We start from the raw sequence: 26903 nt of genomic DNA, 5'->3' as shown, positions 1-26903 counted from the left end.
AAGATTTATACAGTAATAAAAAAGGACACTGAACATTTCCAATTTCCCTATTATAAGTGATACTTCAATGGAATTCTTATACACACACCTTTTTGTATTTTTGTTTATGTACATATATATAATAAAATGTGTGTGTGTATACACACACACACACATATATATATATTTCACCTTTAATATTTCTTGAGTACCAGGTACTAGAAATACAACTATGCGGAAGACAAATAAGACTTCTCCTTTCACAAAACTTGAAGCATACTTCCTCAGGACATATGCTACCTTATCGCCCACTAGAAGAGTTGTACCAATCTGCATTCCTATCAGACAGAATAGCAGAGTGTCTATTTGCTCACACCCCAGTCAACCCAATCAAAAGGAACATTGTTAATATTTGCCAATGTGATGGATGAAAACTTAAACTTCACTGTGATTTTAGAATTTTCTATTAGAAAGAGCAAACATCTTTATCTTTTCAGAGAAGTGCAGCTTCTTCCTTCACAGCACTTCCCCCCCCCAACATGATTATGCAGGGCATACTTTTAATCCATGATATGACTACACAGTCTGCTGAGGTTAAATTAATAACTATAACCATCAAAAATGACAAAAGTAAACATTTATTACATTCTATTGTGTATTCTTCACATGTATCATTTTATTTAATCCCTACTAAATCTCAAAAAGCAGTATTATTTCTGCATTTTAACTCAATAGCTCGTAAATACCAAGTCTATAACGGCAGAACCCATATTTACTTTGTTAACTCCTGCAAATTTTATAGAGTATAAGCAAATCTTCACAACAAGAGATAAAAACTATTACTGTGGGCACTTTACAGATGAGGAAGCTTAAAAAGATTAGTAAGAAAGTTACGGCAGCAAGAAAGGACTGGACCTAGGATTTGATTCTGTGCAGGCTGGGCCAAGAACCCACGTTCTTAACCAGGAGACCTGTGTTCTTAACCACTACACATATTGCCACGGTTATATTAAGATGTTTGTTACCAAAAAAATCTACAAATAAGTTTTGTGACTTTATGTTCTCGCTCTCCAGGTGTTTAACAATTTATGATTAATTACACAAATAAGATGAAGATATATTCATTTTAAAAGGGAAAAGTTAATAGGGATTGCAATCAAATGGGAAATAATTCACACAAAAAACTGAACTTACACAGTTCAGCGAACAAAAGAATTGCAGGAGCAACAAAAAGGAAATATGGACTTTAAAATCTATGTTAATTAAAAACAACAGCAAACATTTTAAATGCTCACCATGTGCCATCTGTTGTACATATATTAGCTTATTTAATCCTTTTATTTCTTAAGTCTTATGAGGTCAACTTCTATTTTATGAATGAGGAATATAAGGCACAGAAAAAAGGAACGTGCTCAAGGTCACACAGCTAATAAGGATATTTAAACCCAGGCAGTCTGACTCTAGAATCTGTGCTCTAAACTACTATGCTGCAAAAATGATACAGGTATACTACTCCCTATAAGCCACTGACATTGTACTCAAGAGTTTGCACTTTTCAGAACAGACCTTTGTAATTCTAGCTTTTGAAACAACGACCACAGTTTCTAGTCATAGAGAAGTTAATATAAACCCATAATATTTTTTAAAACACCATAAGTTCTCAAATAAAAAAAAACAAACTGGGGGTTGCTGGAGGGAGGTGGGGTTGGGAGAGGGGGAGGGGGTTATGGACATTGGGGAGGGTATGTGCTATGGTGAGTGCTGTGAAGTGTGTAAATCTGGTGATTCACAGACCTGTACCCCTGGGGATAAAAATACATTATATGTTTATTTAAAAAAAAAAAAGAATAAAGAAAAGAAAGGATGAATACCCAACTTTTGTTGCAACATGGACGGGACTGGAGGAGATTATGCTGAGTGAAATAAGTCAAGCAGAGAGAGTCAAGTATCATATGGTTTCACTTATTTATGGAGCATAACAAATGACATGGAGGACATTGGGAGATGGAGAGGAGAAGGAAGTTGAGGGAAATTGGAAGGGGAGGCGAACCATAAGAGACTATGGACTCTGAAAAACAACCTGAGGGTTTTGAAGGGGCGGGGGTGGGAGGTTGGGGGAACAGGTGGTGGGTAATAGGGAGGGCACGTATTGTATGGAGCACTGGGTGTTGTGCAAAAACAATGAATACTGTTATGCTGAAAAAAAAAATTAATTAATTAATTAAATAAAAAAATAATAAAATTAAAAAATAAAATAAAATAAATTTTAAAGGCAAAAAAAATCTCTACTCTATGTCTATAAAGTTCAATACAATGTGAATAGCTAAGATACATAAAAGTTATTTTAGGCCATGATAAATCAAAGTTAATATACTTTAGAAATGATACTAAAAGGAGTTTTTAAAAAAAAAAGGTGAAGTTTAGATTTTAATTGCCATTGACAGGGCATTTAACAATACATTTTTCTATTTGTATTAAATTTTAAACTAACAAGAATCTCTACTATACCCACTTTATTGCTGTAATGCAGCTGGATAAAACTTAAAAACATACTTTGAAAATCTAAGACTTCATTAAAAAAAACAACAACAACAACAACCAGAGACATTTTCGAGGATTAGTACTTATATTGTACTTTTTAAGACATTCCACTCCATTCTAAGCTTTAGATTAGATTAGCTTTTAGATTTAGAAATATTTAGAAGTGTAATCAAGAAATGAGCTTGTCTTGTGGTATTTTAATATCTTAAACCACTTACACTGGTCACATGCTCAGATTCTTACAATTTAGATAAATGGCTACTCTCCTTTCAAACTATTAAAGGCATATTTCTTAAAATGCCCTCTAACATACAGCATCTAACATGGCATTAGACGTAAGCTCATTTACTTAGTGAAAACTGCTATAATACATAACATTCTTTACATTAAAAAAGCATACTACTCTGGCTAACTGAATAATACATGCTTTATGTAATAGTTATTACACTGTATTTCATATTAAATACCCTATTTTTGAAAACTGACACCCATGTTACATAAATAAATTATGTACCTACACAAATATAACTTACACATTCCTATCATAAAATCACCTTAAAAGTATTGATATTGTGGTGTGTTTTAAAGATGTACCAGAATTAAAAGTAATTCCTTTTTCTGTAAGAAGTCATTTAAAAATAGGTAAAATTTTAAAAGAACAAAATATAGTTTAAAATATACTAAGAACAAAGCAAAAGTGGGATGACAAACTACTAAACATTTTGCTGTATTTAACTGCAGTGGGTAACTGCAAGAAAAAAATTAGTATCACCATTTTTGCTACCCAGAAAATGCACATTCTATATACAGCCTCATGTAGCTTTTCAATGCTAAGAATTATGATCTGTAAAAAGCAAAACAAAATAATTTTTCAAAATTCAACAAAACATCAATAAAACACACACAAGGCCCTACAACCCAGCAACTGCACTACTAGGTATTTACCTCCAAGATACAAATATAGTGATCCAAAGGGGCACCTGCATCCTAATATTTATAGCAGCAATGTCCACAATAGCCAAACTATGGAAAGAGCCCAGATGTCCATCAACAGATGAATGGATAAAGAAGATGTGGTATGTATATATACCATGGAATACTATGTAGCCGTCAAAAAAAAAATGAAATCTTGCAATTTGCAATGACCTGGATGGAACCAGAGGGTATTATGCTGAGGGAAATAAGTCAATCAGAGAAAGACAACTATCATACAATCTTGCTGTATGTGGAATTTGAGAAACAGAACAGAAGAGCATAGGGAAAGAGAGGGAAAAATAAAACAAGATGAAATCAGAGAGGAAGACAAACCATAAAAGACTCTTAATCATAGGAAACAAACTGAGGGTTGCTGGAAGGGAAGGAGGTGGGAGGATGCAGTGATGGACATTAAATGGGGCATGTGATGTAATGAGTACTGGATATTACCTAAGACTGATGAATCACTGAAGCCTACCTCTGAAACTAGTAATACATTCTATGTGCCCCCGTTGTGAGGCCTGATCCCAGGACCTTGAAATCAGGGCCTGAGGCAAAAGCAGATGCTTAACCATCTGAGCTACCCAGGTGCCACTAATTATGAAAAATCTTAATGAAAGTCAACAATTAAACTGTGAAGAAATGTTTTTGCTATCCAAATGCAAGCCTGAAGTAGTTTCTTTCGAAGTAAAAAAGACCTACTTCAAAACACTTAGATGTAACAACCATGATCATATCTTAATTTATAATTCAGTTAGCAGGAATTGTCAGGCAAAATCTATTTTCACTTTTACAATTTAACAAAGTTCATGTTTTTGTATTAGAAATAACTGTACTTTTGAGGACCAAAATGTTAGTAGCTCTTACAGCTGGAAATCAGATGTTAGGATACAAAACATTAGTTCTAACAGCTGAAAATCCGATGTACAGCTATGTATGTATATTGTAAAAATAAAGAGGGGGTAAAGTATATGTCAAGTATCCAGTAAACAGTGAAGCCTTATACAAACAGCATTATTTCATGTAAAAATGGTGGCAAAAGTGCATACTTACCCTTCTCCTCCCATTCTTGTTATCTTTAGGCGGAAATCCACAGAATTTAGACTGGGGGGCTTCCATTTCAAAATATCATCACATCTACCAGGTTTGTATTTCTAAAATGAATTAAAATGACAATGGTTAATAAGAGCTAAAAAGTTAAATATATCAACTAGTTTTTATAATATGCTTTGTACTTTTTTAAACTGAAGTATAGTTGATATACAATCTTATGTACAGTTCAGGTATGCAACATAGAAGTTTGACAGGTTTACATATTCTGCAAACACACTGTTCACCACGAAAAGTGCAGTTACGATCTGTCACCACACAGTTATTACAGTATTACTGACTATAGTCCCTAGGCTGTACTTTTCATCATTGTGACATTTCTTTTATAATTGGAAATTTGAGACTCTTAAGTGAAATTTTCTTTTTATTTTAAGCAAAATTACTACTTCTTTTCTGAATTTAAGTTTTACCTCCAACTGATGAGCAAAGCTAGATACCTACATGCTTGGTGATAGCCTTTCTCCATTTTCTGCCAAAGCATGCAAACCCTCGTTTGTGAAAGTCCAGAAAAAAAATGAAACCTGTTATTCTCTCCAATCATTCTATGACTTAAAGGGAGTTTGATCATTTATTTAAAAGTTGTTTTTTCTTGTTCAGCTTTATTGTGGGATAATTTACAAAGAATAAAATTAATGAGTGATTTTTTTTTTTTTAAGATTTTTATTTATTTGAGAGAGAGAAAGTCAGGACATGGGGAGGGGCAGAGTAAGAGGGAGAAGCAGATTCCTGGCTGAGCAGGGAGCCCAACATGGGGCTCCATCCATCCCGGGACTCTGGGATCATGACCTAAACCAAAGGTAGACTCTTACCCGACCGAGCCACCCAGATACCCCTAACAATTGACTTTTAATACATGGATACAAGTATATAACCACTATCAAAATAATGATCTATAGCACTCAATCACTCCAAAGTTCCCTCCTGACAACTGCACTCAATTCCTTCCAACTCTCTGGCAACAGAGACCTTCTTCTTACACTATACCTGTGCCTGTTCTAGAATTCATAAGAAATTCTTAACCTGAGGTTTTGTAATCTATCAGTGCTGGTGCATATAAAGCAGTTTGTTCCCTTTTACTACTGAATGGGATTCCATTTTATGTATATACCACAAGCTGCTTACGCATTTACAGGCTAATGCCTATTTGGGTTGTTTCCAGGTTTAGGCAATTATGAATGATGTTGCTCTGAACATTTCTGTCAACATGTTTTCCTAACTTGGGTAAATATCTAGGAGCAGAATGGCTGGGTCACATGGTAAATATATATTTAACATTATAAGAAACTGTCAAATTGTTTTAAAAAGTGGCCATAACATTTTCCATTCCCACCAGTAATATATGAGAGGTCAATTTGCTCTGTATCAACTCCAGGACTAGGTACTGTTGGTCATTTTAATTCGGAAGTGTATCTCATAATTTTAATTTGCGTTTCTCTAATGAAAGATCTTTTCTTCATTTTTTTTTCATTTTTTACTTAAATCCAATTAGCTAACATATAATACATCATTTTCTGATATAATGTTCAATGAGTCATTAGATGCATACAAGACCCACTGCTCATCACATCATGTGCCGTCCTTAATGCCCATCACCTATTTACCCCATCCCCCTACTCACCTCCCATTCCCCAACCCTCAGTTTGTTTCCCAGAGTCAAGAGTCTCTCATGGTTTGTCTCCCCCACTGATTTCTTCCCATTCAGTTTTCCCTCCCCGTCCCTATGATCTTCTGCGCTATTCCTTATAATCCACATGTGAGTGAAACCATGTGGTAATTGTCTTTCTCTACTTGACTTATTTCACTTAGTACAATTCCCTCCAGTTCCAACCACATTGATGTAAATGGTAGCTATTCATCCTTTCTGATGGCTGAGTAATATTCTATTGCATATATGAACCACATCTTCTTTATCCATTCACCTGTTGAAGGACATCTCAGTTTGTTTCACAGTTTGGCTATTGTGCACATTGTTGCTATGAACATTGAGGTGCATGTGCCCTTCATTTCACTACAACTGTATCCTTGGGGTAAATAACCAGTAGTGCAATTGCTGGGTCATAGAGTAGCTCTATTTTTAACTTCTTGAGGAACCTCCATACTGTTTTCCAGAATGGCTGTACCAGCTTGCATTCCCATCAAAACTGTAAGAGGGGTCCCCTTTCTCCACATCCTTGCCAACATTTGTTGTTCCCTGCCTTGTTAATTTTAGCCATTCTAACTGGTGTAAGGTGGTATCTCATTGTGGTTTTGATGTGTATTTCTCTGATGGCAAATGATGTGGAGCCTTTTTTCATGTGTCTGTTGAACATCTTTAAGTCTTCTTTGGAGAAGTTTCTTTCCATGTCTTCTGCCCATTTCTTGGCTGGATTATGTGTTCTCTGGGTGTTGAGTTTGTTAAGTTCTTTATAGATCTTGGATACCGGCCCTTTATCTGATGTCATTTGCAAATATCTTCTCCCATTCCATAGGTTGCCTTTTAGTTCTGTTGACTGCTTCCTTTGCTGTGCAAAACTTTTTATCCTGATGGAAGTCTCAGTAGTTCATTTTTGCTTTTGTTTCCCTTGCCTTAGAGATGTATCTTGCAAGAAGTTGCTGTGGCCAAGGTCAATGAGCTTAGTACCTGTGTCATCCTCTAGGATTTTGATAGATTCCTGTCTCACATTTAGGTCTTTCATCCATTTTGAGTTTCTTTGTGTACAGTATAAGAGAATGGTCCTATTTCATTCCTCTGCAGGTGGCTGTCCAATTTTCCCAGTACCATTTATTGATGAGACTGACTTTTTTCCACTGGATATTCTTTCCTGCTTTGTTGAAGATTAGTTGACCATAGAGTTGAGGGTCCATTTCTAGGTTCTCTATTCTGTTCCACTGATCTAAATGTCTGTTTGTGCCAGTATTTTGCTGTTTTGATGATCACAGCTTTGCACTAGAGCTTGAAGTCAGGCATTCTGATGCCCCCAGCTTTGGTTTTCTTTTTCAACATTCCCCTAGCTATTTGGAGCCTTTTCTGGATCCATACAAATTTTAGGATTGTTAGTCCAGCTCTGTGAAAAATGTCAATGGTATTTTGGTAGGGACTGCATTGAACAGACTGCTCTAAGTAGCATAGCCATTTTAACAGTATTTGTTCTTCTAATCCATAATCATGGAACATTTTTCCATTTCTTTGTGTCTTCCTCTGTATCTTTCATAAGTGTTCTATAGTTTTCTGAGTCCAGATTCTTTGCCTCTTTGGTTAGGTTTATTCCTGGGTATCTTATGGTTTTCCATGCAATTATAAATAGGATCAATTCCTTAATTCCTCTTTTTTGTGCCTCACTGTTAGTGTAGAAATGCAAGTGATTTCTGTGCATTGTTTTATGTCCTGCCACTTTGCTGAATTCCTATATGAGTTCTATCAGTGTTGGGGTGGAGTCCTTTGAGTTTTCCATAGAGTATTGTGTCATCGACAAAGAGTGAGGGTTTGATTTCCTCTTTGCTGATTCAGATGCCTTTTACTTCTTTTTGTTGTCTGACTGCTGAGTCTAGGACTTCTAATACTATGTTGAATAGCAGTGGTGATAGTGGACATTCCTGACCTTAGGGGAAAAGCTCTCCATTTTTTTCCCATTGAGAATGATATTTGCTGTGGGCTTTTCATAGATGGCTTTTATGATATTGAGGTATGTTCCCTCTGTCCCTACACTGTGAAGCATTTTAATCAAGAAAGGAAGCTGTACTTTGTCAAGTACTTTTCTGCATCTATTAAGAGGATCATATGGTTCTTGTCCTTTCTTTTATTTATGTAGTGTATCACATGGATTGATTAACAGATGTTGAATCCTTGCAGCCCAGGAGTAAATCCCACTTGATCATGGTGAATAATCCTTTTAATGTACTGTTGGATCCTCTTGGCTAGTACCTTGGTGAGAATTTTTGCATCCATGTTCATCAAGGATATGGGTCTTTAATTCTCCTTTTTGACGGGGTCTTTGTCTAGTTTTGGGATCAAGGTAATGCTGGCTGCACAGAAGGAGTTTGGAAGTTTTCCTTCCATTTCAATATTTTGAAACAGCTTTAGGAGAACAGGTTTTATTTCTTCTTTAAATGTTTGGAGAATTCCCCTGAGAAGCCACCTGGCCCTGACTCTTGTTTTTTGGGGAGGTTTTAGAATACTGCTTTAATTTCCTTGCTGGTCCTCAGTCTGTTCAGATCTTCTACCTCTTCCTGTTTCAGTCTTTGTAGTTTCTAAGTTTTCAAGAAAGCATCCATTTCTTCCAGATTGCCGAATTTGTTAGTATATAGTTTCTTATAATATGTTCTTATAATTGTATTTCTTCAGTGTTGGTTGTGATCTCTCCTTTCATTTGTGATTTTATTAATTTGGGTCCTTTCTCTTTTCTTTTGGATAAGTCTGGCCAGAGGTTTATCAATCTTATTAATTCTTTCAAAGAACCAGCTCCTACTTTCATTTATCTGTTCTACTGGTCTTTTGGTTTCTATTTCACTGATTTCTGCTCTAATCTTTATTACTTCTCTTGCTTGGTTTAGGCTTTATTTGCCTTTCTTTCTCCAAGTGTACAATAGCTTGTGTATTTGGGAGTTTCCTAATTTTTTGAGAGAGGCTTGTATTGCTATGTACTTCCCTCTTAGGGCCACCTTTGCTATATCCCAAAGGTTTTGAACCAAAGTGCTTTCATTCTCATTAGTTTCTGTGAATTTTTTAAATTCTTCTTTAACTTCCTAGTTGACCCATTCATTCTTTAATAGGATGCTCTTTAATCTCCAAGTGTTCGAGTTCGTCCCAAATTTCTTCTTGTGACTGAGTTCGTTTCAGAGCACTGTGGTCTGAAAATATGCAAGAAATAATCTCAATCTTTTGGTATCAGTTGAGACCTGATTTGTGACCCTGGATGTGACCTATTCTGGAAAAAGTTTCATGTGCACTTGAGAAAAATGGGTATTCTGTTGCTTTGGGATGAATTGTTCTGTATGTAACTCTGAAGTCCATCTAGTCCAGGGGTGTCATTCAAAGCCCTTGTTTCTGTGCTGATCTTCTGCTTAGATATCTGTCCATTACTATGAGTGGGGTGTTAAAGTCCCCGACTATTAATGTATTATCAATGTGTTTCTTTACTTTGGTTATTAATTGGTTTATATAACTGGCTGCTCCCACACTGGGGGCATAGGTATTTACAATTGCTAGATATTCTTGCTGGATAGACCCTTTAATTTTGATACAGTATCCCTTTACAACTCTTACTACAGTCTTTGGTTTAAAATATAGTTCATCTGATATGAGGATTGCTACCCCAGCTCTCTTCTGCAGTCCATTAGAGTGGTAAATGCTTCTCCACCTCCTCACTTTCAGTCTGGAGGTGTCTTTAGGTCTAAAACGAGTCTCTTGTAGACAGCGTATGGATGGTTCTTGACTTTTTATCCAATCTGATACCCTGAGTCGTTTAGCTGGAACATTTAGCCCATTTACGTTCAGAGTAACTATTAAAACATATGAACTTAGTGCCACTGTATTGCCTGTAAAGTCTCTGTTTATGTAGATTGTCTCTGTTTCTTTTTGAGCTATGACAGAAGATCATAAAGATCTTTTAATGTGCTTATTTGCTATCTGTGTATCTTCTTTGGTAAAGTGTCTATTCAAAACTTTACCCTTGCTCTTAAAGGGTTATCTCCTTTTATTGGTTTATAGGAGTTGTTTACATATTCTGAATAAATAACCTTGGTGGAATGTATATACTGCAAATAGTCTACCAGTCTTTGTTTTGCCTTTTCATTTTATTAATTTCTTTTGATGAGTAATTCTTTTTATTTTAATGAAGCCCAAAATCAACTTTTCCAGCTTTACTGAGCTATGACTGAGAAAAAATTTAAGTTCTGTACAACATGATGTTTTGATATATGTATAAACTGTGAAATGATTACCACAATCAAGCTAACATATCCATCATCTCACATAATTTCATTTTTGTGGGCATGGGGCAAGAGCATTTAAGATCTATTTTCTTAGGAAATTTCAAGTATACATATTATTAGCCATAGTCACCACATTAGGTCTCTAGAATTTATTCACCTTGTGATAGAAAGTTTTTACCCTTTGATCAGTATATTCTCTTCTCACCTATCCCCAGTGTCTAGTAACCATGTCCTCTCTGTTATGATGTGTTCAACTTTTCTTTTTTTCTGTTAAAGATTCCATTTATATGTGAGATCATGTGATATTTGTCTAGCTTATTTCATTTAGCATAAAGTACTTCACCTTCATCCATGTTGTCACAAATGGCAGGATTTCCTTCTTTCCTTAAGATTGAATAATATTCCATATATAAACGTGTGTACACACACACACACACACACACACACTCTATTTTATCTATTCATCTGTTGATAGACACTTGGGTGGTTTCCGTATCTTGGCTACTATGAATAATGCTGCAGTAAACATGGGAAGTCTCAATTACTGTGGCTTTATCTAAGTTTTGAAATCTCCTTGTGTAAGTCCTTAAACTTTGTTCTTTTCCCAAACCCTCTTAGCTAAGGTTGCATTTATATTTCCACATAAATTTTAAAATCGGCTGATCAATTTCTATAAAAAATAAATCTACTGGAATTTTACTTAAGATTGTACTGAATCAAAAGGTCGATTTGGAGAGACATGGCATCTTAACACTGAATCTTCCAATTCATGAACACTGCAAATATATTTATTTAGGTCTTCCAAAATTTTCTCAGCAACGTTGTCTGGTTTTCAATATATGAATCTTAAGACAACTTTCCTTAAATTCATTCCTCATAATTTAATATATTGGTCAAACTATCAATATAAAAATCAATTGTGTTTCTATACAACAGCAATGAAAACAATCCAAAAAGGAAAGCGATTCCATTTATAATAACATCTAAAAGAACAAAATTCCTAGGAATAAATTCAACCAAGGAAGTAAATGATCTTTATACTAAAAACTGCCAAACCTTACTGAAAAAGTTAAAGACTTAAAAGTTGGAAAACATCCAGTGTTCATCATAGTGTGATATTGTGATTTATAGTAAGAAACATATATTTGGTCTTCATCCTGCTTCTGGTACAGAGCTCCTAAAACCCTTGGAATTCCCTAAGTGATGAGTACAATAAAGGTCTTTTGTTCTGTCAAGTGAAGTGGATTTTGGAAATCACTTAATTAATGTTGAGGACTGGTGGCCAGAGCAGCCAACCATGTGATTAGAGGGTAGGAATTTTCAGTCCCTCCCCCTCTGACTTCTAAGGAAGAGAGAAGGGCTGGACATTAGATCAATCACCAATGGCCACTGATCTAATCAATCATGCCTATGTAATGAAGACTCCATGGGGGGAAAAAAAAACAAACCACACACACAACAACAAAAGGAGAGGGTTCAGAGAGCTTCTAGGTTGGTGACCATGTGAAGATTCGGGGAGAGTGGCAAGGCTAGAAAGGGCATGAAAATTCTGTGCCCCTTCCCAATTCCTTTGTCTGTAGATGAATTCCATCTAGCAAATTAATCAAACCTGAGGAGAGGGTCATGGAAACCTCAGATTTATAGTCAGTTGGTCAGAAGTAAAGGTAACAACTGGGCTTGCCACTGGCATCCAAAGGGTAGGGGGAGGGCAGAAATCTTGTAGGACTGAGTCTTCAACCTGTGGAATCTGATACTACCTCCAAGTGTCAGAATTGAGTTGAATTATAGGACACCCAGCTGGTGTCATAGAATTAGTTGTTGATGTGGGGAACCCACACACACATCACATACTGGAAATGGTCTCAATTTAGGTATCAATTTAGGAAGACTGAATATTGCTAGGATGTCAATACTACCCAAAGCAATCTGTAGATTCAACATAATCCCTATCAAAATTCCAACAGCCTTTTGCATAGAAATAAAAAAGCTGATCCCCATATTCATATAGAATTAAAAGAGACCCAAGAAAACCAAAACAATATTGAAAAGAGAATGACAAAGTTGGAGGATTCAGACATCCCAATTTCAAACCTTAGTATAAGGCTACTGTCAATCAAAACAGAGATACTGGCATAAAGGTAGACACAGACCAATGGAAAAGAACTGAGAGTACAGAAATAAACTTATATGTCAATAGCCAATGAATTTTTTTTTTTTTTTTACAGGGATGCAAAGTCCATTCAATGGGGAGAGAATATTCTCTTCAACAAATGATGCTGGGATAGCTAGATTTCCACATGCAAAATATAATGAAGTTGGACTGCTATCTCCCACTATATAAAAAACTAATTAAAAATGGACCACTGTTTGGGGCTTGGGTGGCTCAGTCAATTGAGCATCTGACTCTTGATTTTGTTCTGGGTCATGACCTTGGAGTTGCGGGATCAAGTCCTCCATTAGGCTCCATGCCCAGTGGGGAGTCTGCGTGAAGATTCTCTCCCTTTCCATCTGCCCCTCCCCCTGCTTTCTCTAAAATAAATTATTTATAAAATAAATAATTTTATAATTATAGTAAAATAAATAACTTTATAATTAAAATAAATAATTTTATAATTAATTATAACAAATACATCTTCTCTCTCTAAAATAAATATATTTTTTAAAAATGGACCAATAACCTAAATATAACAACTAAAACCACACAACTCTTAGAAGAAAACATGGGCACATTTTTATAATCTTGGATTCTCAGATATGAGACAAAAAGCACAAGAAATAAAAGAAAAAAATAAAGGTAAACTGAACGTCATCAAATTAAAATACTATTGTGAAGCAAAGGAAATAGACAACAAAACAAAGAGGCAATTCACAGAATAGGAGAAGATATTTGCAAATGACACTACAGACAAAGGGCTGATATCCAAGATCTATAAAGAATTCCTCAAACTCAACACACACAAAACAGATAATAGTCATGTCAAAAAATGGGCAGAAGACAGGAACATACACTTCTCCAAAGAAGACATACAAATGGCTAACAGACACATGAAAAAATGTTCACCATCACAGCCATCACAGAGATTCAAATCAAAACCACACTGAGATACCACCTTACACCAGTTAGAATGGCCAAAATTAACAAGTCAGTAAATAAGAAGTATTGAAGAGGATGCAGAGAAAGGGGAACCCTCTTACACTGTTGGTGGGAATGCAAGTTGGTGCAGCCACTTTGGAAAACAGTGTGGAGATTCCTCAAAAAAATTAAAAATAGAACTTCCCTATGACCCTGCAATTGCAGTACTGGGTATTTACACCAAAGATACAGATGTAATGAAAAGAAGGGCCATATATACCCCAATGTTCATTGCTGCAATGGCCACAGTCACCAAACTGTGGAAAGAACCAAGATGCCCTTCAACAGACGAATGGATAAAGAAAATATGGTCCAAAACCATAAGAGACTCTCTTAATCTCACAAAACAAACTGAGGGTTGCCGGGGGAGAAGGGGTTAGGGAGTGAGTGGTGGGGTTATGGACGTTGGGGAGGGTATGTGCTATGGTGAGTGCTGTGAAGTGTGTAAACCTGGAGATTCACAGACCCATACCTTTGGGGCTAATAATACATTATATGTTTATAAAAAATTAGAAAATTATTTAAAAAAAAAAAGAAGATATGGTCCATATATACAATGGAGTATTATGCCTCCATCAGAAAGGATGAATACCCAACTTTTGTACCAACATGGATGAGACTGGAAGAGATTATGCTGAGTGAAATCAGTCAAGCAGAGAGAGTCAAGTTACATGGTTTCACTTACTTGTGGAGTATACGAATAACATGGAGGACATTGGGCGATGGAGAGGAGAAGTGAGATGGGGGAAATCAGAGGGGGAGACAAACCATAAGAGACTGTGGACTCTGAGAAACAAACTAAGGGTTTTGGAGGGGAGGAAGGTGGGGGGTTGGGTGAGCCTAGTGGTGGGTATTAAGGAGGGCATGTACTGCATGGAGAACTGGGTGTGGTGCATAAACAATGAATTCTGGAACACTGAAAAGAAATAAAATAAAATAAATAAAATGGAAAAAAATGAAAAAATAAAAAGATTAAAAAAATAAATTAAAAACTAGTACATCGTAAGACATTATCAAGAAAATGAAAAGACGATCTACAGAATGGGAGAGAAAATGCAAATCATATACCTAATAAGGATTTAATACCCAAAATATATAAAGAACTCCTAAAACTCAATAACAAAAGACAAACAATACAATTTAAAAATTGTCAGGGGTGCCTGGGGTGCTCAGTCGGTTGAGCATCCAACTCTTCATCTCAGCTCAGGTCTTGCTATCAGGATCTGAGTATCAGCCCCACATTTGAATCAAATGGACATTTCTACATAGAAGATATAAAAAGTCCAATAAGCACATAAAGCTAAGCCATGAAAATAATGTAAATCAAAATCACAATGGGATACCACTTCATACCTACTAGGGTGGCTTTCATTTGTCTTAAAGGGGGGGACAAGTGTTACAAAGAATACAGAGAAATTAGAACCCACATATATTACTATACAGAATAAAAAATGATGCAGCCACTACAGATAACAGTTTGATAGTTCCTCAAAAAGTTAAACACAGAATTATCCTATGATTCAGCAACCCTAACTTAGGTACACAGCCAAAAAAAAATTGAAAACAGGGATTGAAACAGATACTTATATATGCAAATGTTTGGTGCAGAATTATTCACCATAGTCAAAAGGTGGAAACCTAAGTTCCGTCACCATATGAATGGATAAACAAAATATGCTATGTACATACAATGGACTACTCAGCCATAAAAAGAAATGAAGTTCTAATACATGTTACAAAATGAATGAATCTCAAAAACACTATGCTAAGTGAAATAAGCCAGACACAAAAAGATAAAAACTGTATGACTACACCTACATGAAATATCCAGAAGAGGCAAATTCATAGTGATACGAGGTACGAGGAGCTAGGGAGTGGGGGAAATATAAGTTATTGCTATCCATGCAATTAAAGAGACTATAGGAAAAAACATGTTTTAAATGTATTCTGGGAACATGGTAAAAAGAGGAAATATTTACCTGAGTGAATTAGTAACTGATTATAGAGGAATGATCATTGTAAACCTTGACAGAAGGATAATATTCACTTATGTAGACCTGAGCATGAAGTAAACATGGTAAAACATAGGAGTAGAAAAATATAGGATCTACTGAAGGAGAGGCAATTTATATATTCAGCAAAGGCATTAAGAATGGAGCCGTATTATGAGAAAGATACTCATCAGGAAGGAAAAATTACTAAGAATTCTCTACTACTAGTATTTTTCTTAAATATAAAAGTCAAATTGCATTCGAATACATTTTTATAAATCTGAGAAAAAGTGCAAAACCCTAGTCACAGGATTACTTATTTCAAACAGAAATCCACATAATGACAAATTTAGTATGACTTATTTTACTACAAAGACAAACCACTGGCCTTGAAAGGAAAGATATTTTATTTGTAGCAAATTTAAGAATACATGCTATTTTCTCCAAGTCTTATGTTTAAACATGAATGAATATAAAATCAAATATATAATATTTCAGAGGAAATTTCATCCATTTCTTTGCCCTGAAAGATTCATTTAGGTAACATATTTCCTTCGGGATAAGAACACATAAATCCCTTTAAACTTACTGAATATAAAGTTCTTTAAATGCTAAAACTGTAAAATTTTCCAGTTGTCAACCCACTAATGAAAACAATCTGATAAAATTTAATCTTTTTTCTAATAAAGTATACCTGACAGAAATGTCATAGACATTTTGGCGAGAGTGGTTTGCTGTTGCTCTTGAGTGGTAAAAAAAAAGGAAGAAAGTAAAGTCAGCACCCCACCTTAACACCATTTACAACCTCTGCCAAGGGAATGTCATCCTTAGAGACAGACCATTAATTTGCTTCCACTCCCTGTTTATTTACAACTATGAGTATGGGACCACTTAAAAACCAATACCAATCTAAGTTATTAAATATAGGAAAGTTTAATGGTGTACAGTTTGAAAATATTTCATAACAGCTAATGACAAATTCTGAAAAGAATTTTAAATCTATAATATTATTTGTATAATAAACATTAAATATCCTCCAATAATTCTCTCTGGAAATTAAGACTCATCTTCAATCTAATGAGAAAACAGCATTTATTAATTCTGTTTTTTCACAGCAATAATTCAGAAATTTAAGTCATTCCTCATCTCATTGCACACCAAACCATTTATTAATTTGAAATCTAGACTTGATATTATTAGGAATTTCAAAGCACTTTTATGAAAATTAATGAAATTCATAATAGATTTTAGAAAATTATACTTTAAAATACCATAGTTCTCAATTACTCAATGTAAATTCTATAATGACATAGATTTTATGAGCAAAATATATTAAAATACTTATTAGAATGTAAATTCTACTCCTGCAAAAAACATGTCTAATTATGTGCCTACAAAACATCTTGTAAAATCCTCAATAAATACTTGATAATTAAAAATAATGAAGTGAAAAATTTTTAAATGTATTATGGAGTATTAATCTCTGGTATATTTGAATATATTTTTTAAATAGAATAATTTAGATTAGGAAGTGATTTAAATTAGCAATATTTATGAAAGACTACACATATCAATCACTACCCAAAAAAATCCTTTTTTCATGATCCCCAAAATAATAAAGGCAAAGATATTTATTATATAATACAGGGACTTAGCTTTTAAAATTAGATATTTATGGGTGCCTGGGTGACTCAGTCAGTTAAGCCTCTGCCTTCAACTCAGGTCATAATCTCAGGGTCCTGGGATCAAGTCCCCCATTGGGCTCCCTGCTCAGCAGGGAGTCTACTTCTCCTTCTGCCCTCCCCCCTTACTCATCCTCTCATTCTCTCTCTCCCATTTTGCAAACCTAAAATTGTTTGAAAAAAATTATAAAATCAAATATTTATGAGTTATCAAACTTAAAATACAGAATCTTGCTGAACTGTAAACATGGAAACAAAAAAAATCCTTTCAAGCTACAATTATCAGGGTTAATTAGGGAGAAATACATTCTAATTTCATTAAATTCACTAGCATATATCTAGATAAAAATAATTATCAAAGCTATATTTAACTAATACATATAATACTTAGTGCTACAGAAATAAATCTGGCTTTACCAGGTAAACTGTTCTAAGTAAAAACTGGGGATAGGTTATGTCTGAAAACAATCACCAATATAACCTGAGTTATCCATGATCCATTGTAATTAATGTAAATTCACACAACAGAGTAAGGTATCTGAAAAAGTATTTACCAAATGGGAACAGAATTTGGCTTAGAGATAAAAGATGGCCATATGCCATAAGGAAGTCTCTAAAACTTAGAAAGGAAATGAAATGGAAGTATAAGTGATATATTTGTTGGATAAAGCAGTGGTTCTCAATAGGGGCGATTTTACCCACTCCCCAGCCCCCACACCGACCCCCGGTATTTGGCCATGCCGACATTTTTGGTTGTCAACTAGGGAGGGGAGGGAGTAATGCTGCCATCTAGTGGGTAGAGGCCAGAGGTGTTGCTAAACTTAAAACCTACATGGCAGCTGCTCACAGCAAAGAATTATGTATCCAGCCCAAAATGTCGATGGTACCAAAGTTGAGAAACTCTGATGTAAAGGAAGCTATAGTAACAACAGCAAAAGTGGCAAGATATTTAGTTCCTTTTTGCCTCTACTGACTTCATGATTTTAAGCAAGTTCAAAGTGGAGCTTATCTATTTCCCTTGTAAAAATGCAGTTAATAGTATTTTGCTTAAACATGATATCTAAAGCAGAGCTATCTCATACTTTGTAACCCTATGCTCCTCTATGATTCCCACTAGTAAGATGGCAGCAATTATGTTATCATATTCCATCTAGGCCCTACACTAAAACCTGAGATAGAATGCCTTCTTTACAAGGATCACACCTTGAAGCTAAGAAAGATCCCTGGTCTTACCATAATATTAGTTTTATTTTTATTGTCCTAGCATTTAGTTTTAAGGAAAATAGAAGAAATCCTAACTGGTATAATTAGGTATAATGCTACAGGACAGAAGAGTAAAATAACTCCAGACTTAGTGGCTTGGTTAGACCACGGAAAAGCAAATAGCAAATATCTCTCGTGCAAAATCGACAAATATAAATACCCTGTATGGAAGATAAATATGTGCCTAGTACCACACTAGCTAGAGAAGACACAAAGTAACAAAACAGTGACCTCAACCACAGTGAGGCTTTTAATCTAATCTGTAAGAGATAATACAGGTGTTTAAAAAAAAAAAAAACCTAAAGAAGAGTTGCTAAAGAAGTACAACAAAGACATCAAAATCAGAGGGATGGGGGAAAGGAAGTCTTTCTGAATAAGAAAAATGCATAAAATGAATTTTTAAAAACAATCAGGTTACAAAATTCTAAGTAATGGGACCAGGAACATAATCTGAATTGAGGGGAAGTTAGTTCAAGTTTTCTGAGACTAAATTGGCTCACTACTCTATGCTGTTCTTGTTGATGTAAAATGGGGGGAAGAACCATTCTCCCAATAAAACTGTATCAAGGCAATCATTTGGTATTCCATTTCTGAAAGGTGACAAACTTCATAGAGACAGTAAGGAGAGGTATCATGGAAAGACTCAGAGGAAGAAAATGGAGACTTCTCAGTTCCCAAAAGCTTGCTGACATTTCTCATTTACTTATAAAGTTTTACTGCTACTTCTGGAAATTGAAGTTTTAATTTGAGAGTAAACTTCTAAGAGAACTGATTTAGTTTCTTGGTTTATTCAGGTTACTCAAAAACATTCAGATTACTATTTCTACTATCTTATTCACAAGTCTAATTAATTTCTTCTTGCTGTTGTTTTAATATAAAATAACCTATGGCTTACATTTCTAATGAAACAACTTCTGAAAAAGTTATAATTACACAAAGACTTCTGAAACTTCAGCTTTAGTTTCTGTATCTAGGCAGTTCCATAGAACTACAGTGATTTTAAAATTTAGCCAATAAGGAAACTGGGATAATGACAGGTTAGGGGTGCCTTGGTGGCTCAGTTGGTTAATCATCTGCCTTTGGCTCAGGTCATGATCCCAGAGTCCTGGGATCAAGCCCCACATTAGGCTCCCTGCTCAACAGAGAGCCTACTTCTCCCACTCCCTCTGCTGCTCCCCCTGTTTGTGTGCTCTCTCTCATCTCTCTAATAAATAAATAAAGTCTTCCAAAAAAAAAGTTAAATAAAAACACTCAGTATCAAGACCAGTTAATAGACCTGAATAAGAATACTAGAAAAATGAGGGGCCCTGACAACATGCAGTAAACTCCCCTTTTTACAGATAAACAAATTGATAACCAGAATGGTTACAACTTGTCCAAAAAAATTCCCAAATCACAGTAGTACAAAAATCTTCATGCCACTAACATAATAAAATGTATCATTTGTCCAAAAGCAAATGATTAAAGGTTGAAAAGGTTGGATTAAATGATGTCAAGAGATGAGATAAGATTATAAAACTGGTCCAAAGGAAACCAATTTTAAGTCAGTGGTTTTCTAATTACTCTAGTTTTGTGGGGAGGGATGAGTGGGAGGAGAAAGCAACTGGCAAGTGGCCTGGATAGCAGGAAAAGAGCTCAGCATCTAAACTTCTTCAGAAGCCAAACCACTTAGTTCACCTCTACTAATGGTGAAAGCCTACTAAGCCAACTATCTAGATCTAACTTTAACATAGGCCTAATCTCCCAATGTACCCTGACCCTACTCTCTGGGTCCACCAGAGAACCTCCCCTACTCCATCAGTCTGCACTCTTTCACCTTATACACTGTAATGTAACGTGCTGCTATGTCAAGTTTCTCCACAGAATGCAAGTGCTTTGTGGGCAGACACCCCGCCTTTATCCATTTTTATTATTTCCAAAACTCAGCAATGTATATGACATATAGTAAGCACCCAACTTATTAGATGAAGGAATGAGCTAATACATTCCACAACTCCAGATTAATTCCCACTTAATATCTAAGATTACTGTCATATGGTTAAAAAAAATCCATTAATTTTTCAAGGTAGTAGATTCTCACAGTTTTTCCTTTTCTCTGGTAGACACAAGTCTAAATCAAAGCAGTCTACTGACAGTTGATCAAACTCTAGATACAAATAACACCTGCAACCTAGTTACTCTATACATCAACCACATTAACCTCCTTCTTACTAATTTGTACTATATATACCACTAAAACAATCTTTTGTGCTCCTAACATTGGTATGAAGAATTGATACGATAGACAGTGCTCTCAGTTGCAAGGCAGATAATTTAGTTAAAGAAGGCAATGGGAGTAATTTTGCCCTCTTGTCAGTATTTCTGTTTAAGAGAACAACTCAATTTCTTTGTAAATCATTTATTTAATAAATAACTCCAAGAGTTCTAATTATCTCAGGAAGCAAAGAAGTTCTCAAAAACTTCGTAACAAAAATAATTTTATAATTTCATGTTACATTACTCAACATGAAACACACACACACACACACACACACACACACACACAGCCCTTGAATGACAGAAAGCAAGGAACAGAAAGAAAACACATACAAGTATCACACAACAGGGCATGGCAAACAAGGAATGTGCAAAAAAGTCAATATATAATACTATACAGGCTTATTCTGCTTCATTAAAAACCATCAGAGAAACATTAACATTAAATATTTATCAGAGATTTTAAAAATTGTGCCATTTGGGGTAAACATCAACATTGGAATCAACTCTGAATATACATTCTTCAAGTATCTATTCTCTGCCTTTTTTCACTGTTACTCACTGCATTATGACCCACTCTTCTAGAGCTCCAAATACACCTAAGATAAAAACTACTTCCAAATTCTCATCTGTAGTCCAGATAAGTGTTTGCTTGGGGCAAGAACAGGACAGACAGGGGAGGTCTGTCCTGTGCATTTGTAGAAGATTTAGCAGCATCCCTGGTCAGTGCTCACTGACACCAGCACCAACATTCATTCACCCCCTCTCAGCTGTGATAATCGAAAATGTCTCCAGACATTGTCGAATTGTCATCTGGCAAATAAAATGGCCCCAGTTGAGAACCACTGTCTAGAGTATGCACTCATTCTTTTTTTCTCCAACAAATACCTACCGATCAACTAGTAGGTCTGTGTCAACCTCTACACTAGAGGCCAGAGAAATGAAGGTAATGGGAGGATTTCAGACAAATAAGCAATTACAATAGATTGTGAACTATACTAAATGTGCAGTTCAGAACTATGATGGCACGTAATATAGAATACAGCATATAATCAAAAAGATCAAGAGAAGCTTCTCAAAGGAAGTAAAATTTAAAAAGAGAGTTATAGGGAAGAAGAATGAATATAAACAGAAATAAGAGAAAGTCCAGTGAATCTCAGGAACTGAGACATTTAGAATGTATACATACAAAACACAGCACCTAATAGTCATCCTCTGAGAACCTACTATGTTATAGGTACTAAAAATATCACTGTGAATGAGACAAATATGGTCTCTGCTTTCATGGTATTTATAGTCTAGTTAGGGAAATACGAATTCTTAAAATAACTAAAAATCACAATATGGTGTTAAATGATTTGGAGCCAACAAGAGTACTGTGGTAGCAGGGCAGAGTCACACTCACCTAGTCAGACCTGGCTTCCCCAAGCAACACCTAATTTGATATTCAAAGGATGAATGGGAGTAATAGAGGAAAGAAGAAAACAATTTGAAGCAGAAAAAAATAGCTTGTATAAATATGTACTCATTACAGAATATGTCAATTTATAGCTTTTACAAAACGAATTGGTCTACCAGTAGAAAAAGCCACTGAAGTCATCACTGAACTTCAACAACAAAAAGAAAATCAATTTTTTTTTCATTTTTAATTGACAGAATGTGTACTTTTAAATATTTCCTTCTAAAACTCTGAATTGCCTCAAGCATAAGGGATGGGAGATGTCTAAAATAACCCCTATCTTTGTGCTGATCCCAACATGTCCCCAAATGCTAAAATTAAAGCACTAACAAAATGCACATTTAAAAACATGGATGGACAAATTCTGAAAAGCAAAGCACAAAATAATATGCTACCTTTCTTGAAAAGTAGGGAGGGAATAAGAATGTATTAACATATTTGTAATTGTTTATAAATGCATAAAGAAACTAGTAATAGTCAGCAACTGAGGAAGAGATGATATGGGAGAGCAAGAGCTTCTTCTGTGTGTTTTTACTACATGTTGCAATTTCTGTATTATCTGGTCAAAAATTAAAAACATACCACCGTCAAATACAATTTTTTTAAAAAATTACCATTAATGTTTCAACACTAAACATACATTATAAGCAAGAAAGAACTATTCTTAATTCATTGTGTTTAATATTTATCATTTAAATGAAAACTGATTTTACACTTTATATATTTACCCTACTGGAATTCACTGATTAGTTCATTTTTTGTGAAATCCTTATTTATATTTATTTCCCCTTGCTCTGCTACCAATATATCATCATTAGACATGTCTATGGTTGTACAATAACATTATATATCTATATCCAACTGAGACTGATTACAAATTATTCATCTTTAGCTGCTTATTTTGTCAACACAATCCAATGGAAATACAGTATTTTATTTATTAAGAAAACTAGAAAAATGATGTTTTCCTCCTCATACAAAGCAAGCTAAGACTATTTTGCTATGTTCCAAAAGTTGAACAAGGAAAAAAATTTAAAATAAGGTGTATTTTCTTTCTTGGCACTTCACTATTACAATTCTTTGGAAATTATTATATTTTTCAGTAAAAATAACACATTTGGGGAAAAGATAGAATGACACTTTTCCAGTCTGCCAGGAAACAGAGCCCTTCTTCAAATGAAGACCTATCAAAATATGCAAGCAAATGTCATGGCAACAGAAGCTCTCACCATGGTAACATCATCCCAGCTTCAGAGGAAAACCACTCTAATTCATCATGTACTTCAAGACAAGGCATTAGACTAATTCCAATTTTCATTTTACAATCTATCCATAACATTCAATATACCTGGCAGTAGTAAAGATTTAATAAAAACATTAATATTTCACAAGAAAGCAATATTAAAATCAAAGCTGACTCAATTTATATGCAAACTGATTAATGCCAGGGATATAAAATCAAGCAGACCCACCCTACAGAAAATCCAGATAGAGATAAAGACACAAAAACAATGACATCACAACTGTTTAAGTGTAAATACTCTCAACTCAATATAGAAACAATTAAATGTTTGATATTCACAGGATAGCTGGTAGATAAAGCACAAAAAGCCTTTTTAAAAATAAAACAAAGAATATAATTTCAAGATTTTTATTATTACTTCTACATTGTAATTCATCATCTATAATTCTGTTTTATTTCAGTGATGGATTATTAATGGCACAAAAATTCTTACTTAGAAATATGGGTCTCCAGATGACAAAAGTAAAATCGAACATGATTTTTTAAAAGGTTAGAAATTAATCAGTTATTACCACAAATAAAATTTTACTATGCTATATAAATCATTAAAATCCTCTTATAAAAGCTAGTAAACAAGTATTATCAACTTTATAAATTAAAAGATCTAACACCTGTCAAGTAAAATATCTACTACCTATATTCAAATACAATGGTCATTTTAAAATATTCACTTTTAGATGACAAAACACAAAAGATTAGCAATTCAAACTGTCAGTAAAACCATAAAACCAAAATCTTATATATAAGAGTCTAATAAAATCTAGCTGGCTTATCACATAGACTAACAACCAGATGATCAGTTTGATCCAGGTTTGAATCTTAAACCTTAAATATACATAGGCTTACATTAAAATAAACAGCTAATTTTTTCTTCGAAGTAAATACCCATTTTTCTCAAAATATTTAAATATTTTGTCAAATAGAGCTTTCATTTGAAATTTTTAAAACCACTGTGAACAAAGTAATGTAAGTCACCTTTAAATAAAAATTAGATATTTTTGCATCAACAGCAGAGCATGTGGGGAAACCAAAAGGCAGCATGGGATAAAGAAGAGAGTAAACTGCCTTCAAATCTAATTTTGGTCTTCAACTTGAAAGTAAGGGGAAATCACTAGAGGTAAAGGAAGAAGAGTACTTTGGAAGCAGTATGAAGAAAAGATTGAAGGGAGACAATGTGAACATTGGATGCCACTGCAGCAGATCATGCAAAAGGAAATGAATGGTTAAGTCATTTTAGAGCTGTGGTAGAGGTTACTGAGAGAAAAGGGAGTAACTCAAGAGATATTTCAGTGATAAAGCAGGAAGACTGAGCAAGACTTGGACATGGATCAAAAATGACATCTGGATTTCTCATTTAAATAAGTGGAGTAGGAAATGTTGGGAAAGGAAAGGTTTTTACAGTTTGTATGTTTGCTTGTTTGTTTGGGGGGGGAATGGAGTTTGGCTTTATAATGTATTGAGTCTTTAGTGTTTCTGAGAAATTTTAAAAAGCAGTATATCAAGGTAGGCGATTAGATAAACAAATATGGAGCTTAAACAGAAATCAGAAGTCTGACTTATAAGACATAACTAAAGCCATGGATGTGGATGAGATTTCTAGGAAGAGAGTAGAGCATGAGAAAGAATGGAGGTCCAGAACTTTAAGCCTTGAGAAAGTCCAAACTTCATGAGTAATAGAATACAAAGGGCTTGAATGAGATAGAGGAGAAATGGTATAAGACTAGAAGAAATTAGGAGCATGTGGTGTCAGACACCATGAAAGAGAGTATTTTAAAAAACTGTGGACAGAAGTGCAGACTACAATAAATGACTAAGTAAAAAAAATAGTCTGAAAAATTATCTTAATTTTGCAGTGAAGAAAGATCATTGGTGACTTTTCAAAAAAAGCAACTGATTCAAATAATATTTACTTAGATAAAGCCCTTTAAAAAATATAATCTTATCTAAAACTACAATAATATGAAAAAGAAAGAAATCAGGGCTGTCATGATGTAAACACAATGCTTACCTCGTAACCTATCCCTCCCAGGTGATCCTGAGGTAGTTCACAGAAACCCAGAACTTTGGAAATTAGTGTTTTGAAACCACTGGGCTAATCTGAGAAGTATCTTTCCAGCTCTGATTTTCTATAACTCTGTAAATGCAATTTACTTTGTTTAAACTGAGGCTTTCATGATAATGATTGCTCTATGCTTTAGTAATTCAGATACTGTTGCATTCCCTTACAACCACACACAAAAAAAAAAAGCTCTAAATTTTATTTTCCTGAACATACTATTAATTAACTTTGCTTTCCTTTTTGTCATGGATAATGAAACACAGGACATTAAATAAGATGGTAAGCAAACTTTCTTCTAAGCCAGTGTTTGGTTTTGCCCTCATTAGAATCACCACCTTTACATACTATCTTTATCACTATTCTTCAGTTTTTTGCCAAGATTCAAGTATTTTCTCTTTTTCCTTCTTTTTAGCAGGAGTAATATGTTCTACCTTTTATTCAACTCCAATTCACCCACTATAATTAATGTAATGGAGCAGAATTAACTTCTTGCTAAGTTTTAAGTAATTAGCACCAAACAAATGTAGGCCAAAGTTTTCTCACAAGTAGATGCACCAGGAATCCTCTTCGTCCTTCACCATTTATTTACCTTTGGACTATTTCTGTGGCATCAGAGAATGGATTAGAGGTTAAAAACCAAACTTTGTCTACCCCAACCAGGACTGCCTCTCTACTTTACGCAGACTCACTCAGAATGCTAGAACAGTCACTCAGATTGCTAAAACGGTCACTCGATCAGTTCCTTTCTTCACTTATTTGAATTTTCGCGTCAAGGGAGCCAAGAGATGCAATACCACATTGTGAGAAGTTTGGGAGATTTTCTGATAAACACAGTGAATTAAACAGGTGTATTTATATCCACTTTGATAGGAAAGCTCACTTAAGCAGGAGTTCCAGAAAAGAGGTATCAACAGAAAAGGAAACAGGAGAGAAAACAACAGGCGAAAACAACATGTCAATACATTTCTGAAAGACAGAAAGGAGATGAAGAAGTTAGTAGAGCACAAAGCACTGAATACTCAGTGCTTGCAGACAAGGATATCAATGAAAACAATTGATGCCGCAGCCACAGTTCTCCAGAACGGATCAGATGAGCTAATGTAGGGAATAGATAACAGAGAAGGTTGCCAAGGTGGCAGAAAGCTGAGGCACGGTACTGAAAACAAGGAGAATGGTTGAAAATATTTATAAGGAAGATTTAAACCTCTAGGTTCCCTCTTCTACCCCCAGCAAAAGGCATGA

The 26903-nt window shown here is 34.8% G+C and overlaps 1 protein-coding gene across 1 annotated transcript in view; it reads right to left on the bottom strand.

Annotated features, from left to right (window-relative positions):
• RNGTT (RNA guanylyltransferase and 5'-phosphatase) overlaps positions 1-26903 on the bottom strand; it is a 319479-nt gene that overhangs the window by 125776 nt on the left and 166800 nt on the right. The window contains exon 13 of the mRNA XM_046006576.1: positions 4549-4649. Coding sequence (XP_045862532.1) covers positions 4549-4649 — 101 coding nt within the window. The remainder of the gene's footprint in view (positions 1-4548; positions 4650-26903) is intronic.

This window comes from Meles meles, chromosome 5 (assembly GCF_922984935.1).
Source record: "Meles meles chromosome 5, mMelMel3.1 paternal haplotype, whole genome shotgun sequence".
Taxonomy (NCBI): Eukaryota; Metazoa; Chordata; class Mammalia; order Carnivora; family Mustelidae; genus Meles; species Meles meles.
Note: the sequence above shows the minus strand (reverse complement) of the source record. Positions and strands in the feature narration are given on the sequence as shown.